This window comes from Leptidea sinapis, chromosome 35, assembly GCF_905404315.1.
Source record: "Leptidea sinapis chromosome 35, ilLepSina1.1, whole genome shotgun sequence".
In the NCBI taxonomy this organism is placed as follows: domain Eukaryota; kingdom Metazoa; phylum Arthropoda; class Insecta; order Lepidoptera; family Pieridae; genus Leptidea; species Leptidea sinapis.
Window position 1 is genome coordinate 9,302,960 of NC_066299.1, and position 6,000 is coordinate 9,308,959.

Sequence of the window (6,000 nt, forward strand, 5' to 3'; positions counted from 1 at the left end):
CTTAACCGAGTAGTAGGCATTACAAGTTTATGTTTGTTACTCATGTTAACATTAACACAGTTTCTAGCGAATACCTAAATGTGCTTAAGAACATATATAACATATATTGAGTAGCAACAGTCAAAATGTTTATTTCTCAATAACTTCTCAATAATTTCAATATAAAATTGTTCCTAATAATTCTTCAGGACCTAGGTTAGAAATAGCGCGAATAGCCTGCAGCACACAGATGATATTAATATTGGCCGCACTGCCGCATAACAATATGCCATAGGACATAATACTATGAAAATCATTTATCATGTCAGTTAATTATCTATGTCAGTTAACTGTCTAATTTTTTTAACCCCATATGCTGCTGAACTAAACCTGTTCACCAATTCTGCAATATGGGGACCCCATTGCAATTTGGAATTAGTAATTACATACAACAAATACAATGATATATTAACCATAAAAGCCAATGTTCCGTTCCCACAAATTTGAAAGGAAATGACCCGGCACACAATGCCACATTACATGAATATAAATCCTATTTCCCAGGGGGCATGCATTGGTTTTCTAGCAAGGTAAGCACTGTAGATCTAACTAGTCATAGTTGCCCTTTAGTCTGACAGTATTAGGTTTTGAGAACCAAATCAAATGGTCAACATAATATTTTACTTTGTGTCATTCGAGGTACAAGTACTTATCTACCTTATAATAATATAATAGTTAGAATTTAGGTATTGCACACCTCATATGTGTTCTCGACATGTTAATTTTGTGATTTTAATGCCTCTATCATAACTATAACACACTTACAATATCATAGCCATGTATCAAAAATTATCTCTTAAATTGATGCTTTTTATTTTTACTACGGTCATTTAATATTGTTATACTGTTGAAAAAGTTGTATAGAGACAGCTTTTTATTAGTCTTCTTCATTTTTACCCCCATCTAGCAGTAAAGACACATACTTTACAAATTTCATGCATTAAAGATATTGAATAATAAAAATTTATAAATTAAAAGAAATTATACATTATAGCCCCTAGCTTTTCTAGATAATATAACTGATATAATATATAGTAGTTTTAGGACATCAATTCACTTACCATTTCTTTTGCCGGATTTTTCTCGCTGGAACTTGTGTTCATTACAATAACATTAGTTTAAGGAATGCGAACGGTAATTTTACACCAACACAGAATCTCATAAATATATGAACATTACTCTTAAAGTAATATTTGGTACCTTCTGGTTTATTGAAAGATACAATTTTTATTTTATTAACTAATGAAAACTGTACCTATATCATAACCGGCATACAAATTTTTCTATTACCTTTATTTTAATTATCCAATAAGTAGCCTTTTTTAAACACAAATCAAACAGCAAGCTTTTTTCGCAGTAAGACTTTACACATGTCACAGATGATGGAATGAACTATATTTAAAATAAAATGAAAAATAGTAATCAATGAATATAATATGTACCTATTTACTCTAATGATACTAATGTAGACAAAAAACTGAAACAGCCATAAACTACATAAGCTAGTGAGACAGATGTGGGGTCAGGACTCGGGAGTAACTGGTTTAACTTGATATAATTTGTTAATAAGCTAGCTTACCTAGCGGCCCTGGCGCTGTTGAATTTAGTATAACAGTGATCAATACTTTTCTAAATATGATGCATGAAATACTTGTTGTGTCACATAGGCAATAGCAGGATTACTTCCCGCAGGAATTTAGTATCTAGTATAAGGAAAAATTTTATGAGTTGGTGATCAATAGAAGTTTGGTTATGGAATAACAGAACTAAATTAAAATAGGTCAACTTTAAGACTATAACTGTATTAATTTATTTAATACTCTCTTAATGAGGTTAGTAATGCCTATTTCCCTATATGATATGCACACTCCTGGTATTTCCAACACAACAAATGGAATTGATTCAACAAAGTTACATTTGAAAAAGTTGAACTTACATTTCTACTTACTTTTTTGTATCTGCAGCTGCTTTCTTAAGTATACCACCAGGGTCAGATGATTTAGGGAAGTGTGAGTTTGAATCTTCATCTTTTGATGAACTACTTGATGATGCTGTGCACTCCCCCTCCTCAACCTTCTCTGCTTTCTTTCTAGCTTCCTCCTCTGCCTTTTTTACTGTTTCTTCAAATACAGCACTAAACTTCAAATTTTTTATTTGAATTTTCCCCTTGGCTTTTTCATTATCTGATGTTCCATCATTTTTTTTATCCAATTTATTACATAGATCATTTTTGTTAAGTGTGTCTTTAGGCGAATCTGGCATAGGAATAAGGCTTGCATCAAATGATTCAATAGGAGGTGATAAGCTAACACTGAGATCTTGTTTACATTTAATAGGAATAGACTTTGCTTCCTTTTTAACTCCATTTTCTTTAACGACTTTAGATTCCTTTTTAACCTTATTTTCTACTTTTACTTTAATGGGTGTTCTGGAGCGACGGTGAGGAGATTCACGGTCTTCTTTGTGCTTTTTAGACTTAGTCTTGACTTTCTTCTTTTTCTTTTTGTGAGAATAATCAGTATCCGAATCACTGCTGCTAGAACTACGACTACGTTTTATCTTCTCTTTTTTATGTTTCTTTTTACTCTTCTTAGACTTTTTTACAGGTATATCTTCTATCTTTGGCGGATCGGCATTAAATGCACTAAAAAGCTCAGAAAGTATTTCATTTGATGATTTTTTCGAATCGGGCTTTATGCGATCCGGAGTAGCTTTTTCTCTTTTAATTAATTTTTCTATATTATCTAAGGTTGTCATTCTAAACTTAGCGATCAGTAACAACTATTAACTAAACTATACAGTAATAAAAAGATAAACTTTTCCCGTTTGTTCAGTATTCAGTTAAAATAAGCTTTACAATTTTATCATCACAAATACATAACAATTTTTTTTTTTTGGATTTAATGGCCTGGTAACGAGACCTTTAAGCCATGTCTTTTTTCGGTCACTGGCTTTGAGAGCGCTTCACGACTATTCACTAACTTCTAAATGTTATTTACTGTAGTCTTAATGTATTTATACAAAGGCTTGAAATTATGTACATCACTTAACAATTTTTCAAGCGGCGGCGGGCGGGAAGAAAGATCATAATCATTGACATGACTTCACTCAACTCACCTGCAAGCACTAATCTGTCAATTAAAAAGCTTTGACATTTGACAATCGAAAATCAGGTGTTTCATGTCTGCGTTGCTACATCCACAGTGCGAACATTCACTATTTCGAATAATGCCAAGTATTGCTAGGTGTGACGGTGCAGTATTATGGCCAAAACGCAATCTATTAATGGTGGTAATGTAATCACGGCTGGCTTCAGGAAGTTTGTTGTACTAAGGTCTTGTTGGTAAGTTGACTTGAATGCTTCCGTACCATTTGCCTTTAATCTTCAGATCCTCTTTCCATAATTCTATCCACAGGTTTTCAATACTTTTATTAATAGAGTACCAATAATCAGTCATAGGTACATCTAATGCATATCTTACATCTATAGCATTTGTTCCCTCAAATGCTGCTTTGTCTGCTCTTTCATTCCCTGTTATACCCTTGTGAGAAGGCACCCACATGAAAGAGATTTCATCACCTGTTTGATAAAGAATAGAATATAGTTACTTTTATAATTACAATTTAAGCTATCCATGCCTTGAAGTAAAGTTAATGAATCAGTAATAATAAGAAATTTTGTACAATTATTTACATTGCAAATCTTTTTTAAAGCCTGATAAACAGCAAATGCTTCAGCAGTAAAGATTGAACAGGCATCATGCAATGCAAAGCTCTGAGACAATTGTGTTTGTGGGTCATAAAATGTACACCGGGTATATCCATCTCCCTTGCTGCCATCAGTGTACAAGAAATAATAAAAGTGATTTTCTGCCATAAACTGTAGCATTTCTGAGTTAGTAGACACATTTGTTTTTAGAATTTTTACAGAGTGGACTAGTCCTTGATAAGAAAAAGAGTAACAGGGCCAAGGGCATTGCTTTCTTAATTTAAAATATTGTTTTTCTACTTCCAGGAAAATATTGTACAAATTTGGGGGATATCCATTCAACAGTGCTAATCCTGTGGTTAAAGGCCCAGAAACATTAATATGATGAGTTACAATTTTGTTTATGATTTGCATATTATTAGAAGATAAAAGTCTGAGACAATACCTCTCAATGAGTAGTAATTGTCTCAGAATTACTGGCATTATTTTGGTCTACTTCCATGGCCCTTATGGGAGTAGAGCACATAGCACCAGATATTAGTCTCAATGCTGTATTCTGCACAATGTCTAGTTTCTTTTTATGTTTACTATCAAAGTAAGCTAAAGTGCTGTAATCAAAATGACTTCGTACTATTGATTTAAATAACATGGACAAAATTTTGGGGTCAGCTCCCTAGGACACACCTGCCAGACATCTTATTATATTTAAACCTTTCATAGCATTGTTTGTTATGTATTTAATATGCTCTTCAAAAGTCATCTTCTGGTCAATGATGACATCCAAAAATTTCTTTGAACTGACTCTATTTATGACTTTACCATTATAAAGAACATTGCCATTTTGTGCATCATTGCCAAAAATCATTAGACTGCTTTTGGATGTATTAATTAATATTTAAATGTAATTGCAATTAATTATGTAATTTGTTATAATATTTTGATAATTGGCTTAAAGCTTAATTAATGTTATCTATTGCTATTTGGATATTTTGGTTGGAGCAGTATAGCACAATATCATCTGCAAACTGAAGGATATTTACATTTGTAGTATTTACATATCTCACAAACATACAAATTATATAACAAAGGTGATAAAGTGGCGCCTTGCATAGTACCCTTTAATGTAATTCTTGGGCTATAAAGAATATTATTATGTCTCACATATAAGACTCTACTGTGAAGAAAACTGTAAAGCCACTTACATAGTTGTCCAGGGACACCTAAGTTGGTTAAAATTTTAACAAGTATTCCGGGATCAACATTATCAAAAGCTCCTTGAACATCTAAGAAGACACAAACAGTGTGTGAATTCATGTTTTTGGAACATTTCAGGTCTGTAATCAGCGATATGAAACTGTCAGTGCAACTACACCCACAAAATGATACCATTAGCCTCAACAAACCAATCAAGACGAGCTTTAATTATGTTTTCAAACAGTTTGCCAAAACATGAGGATAAAGAAATTGGACGGTAGGAGCTAGCTGAATCAGGAGATTTATCTGGCTTAAGTATGGGAATAACACATTGTGTTTTCAATGAGTTGGGTATTAATTTCTTGTCCCATAAAGCATTAAGAATATTTAAAAACACTACCTGTACACACACATTCATGTAGTTTTTTAATCAAAATATATGGGTAATCATCTAAGCCGGGAGTAGAATTGCGTCTAGATCTCAAACTCATTGTAAATTCGGTCCATATAAAGTTATCTAATAAATGTTTTGAATTTCGGTTGTTTTTATTAATTCCATAGTAAGTGTCCAAATCATCAATTTCCTCTAAATTACTATTATCAGCTAACTTGTCTAAAAATGGAACAACAAATTCATCACTATAAGATTTATTAGAAGACTTGACACCCTTAAACATTTTAATATAGTTCCAAATCTTGCTTATAGGGGTGGTCCTATTGAATGTATTACACAAATTATTCCAACTCTCTTTTGCTGAGATATAGTCTGCTTCTTCAGTGCATCTATTTTTTTTATAATTTATGTAGTTTTCCATAGTAGGATCTGATCTATACAATTTTAGTGCATCATAAGAAGCTATTACATTCTGTTCACAGAGTTGATTCCACCGTGGTGTCGGAGGTCTACTCCTAAAACCATTCGGTTTTGTGAATTTAGGGATGCACAATTGCTTAAGTGTATCAAGCCGGTTACAAAATTCTAAGTATGAAGAGATGGGATCATTTACATTTATCACAATTCCACTAAATAGTGTTTCTGAAAATTTGGAATATTTTTC

General features: G+C 32.4%; 1 protein-coding gene and 1 long non-coding RNA gene across 5 annotated transcripts in view; one reads left to right on the forward strand and one right to left on the reverse strand.

The window, feature by feature from the left end:
* The window catches only part of LOC126975193 (protein Son), a 46,462-nt gene extending 43,373 nt beyond the window's left edge, over positions 1 to 3,089 (reverse strand). The window contains exon 1 of one of the 4 annotated variants that reach the window (XM_050822959.1): positions 1,988 to 3,027. In XM_050822959.1, the coding sequence (XP_050678916.1) occupies positions 1,988 to 2,796 (809 nt within the window). In that variant the 5' untranslated portion in view covers positions 2,797 to 3,027. Of the gene's footprint in view, positions 1 to 1,987 lie in introns of all 4 variants that reach the window. The other 3 variants (XM_050822960.1, XM_050822961.1, XM_050822962.1) reach the window with 3 other exon arrangements.
* Positions 3,090 to 3,199: 110 nt separating this feature from the next.
* On the forward strand, positions 3,200 to 5,480 carry LOC126975286 (uncharacterized). Its single transcript, XR_007731676.1, has 2 exons — positions 3,200 to 3,382; positions 4,055 to 5,480. It is a non-coding gene; the product is annotated as an uncharacterized LOC126975286 (long non-coding RNA).
* The last annotated feature ends 520 nt before the right edge of the window (positions 5,481 to 6,000 follow it).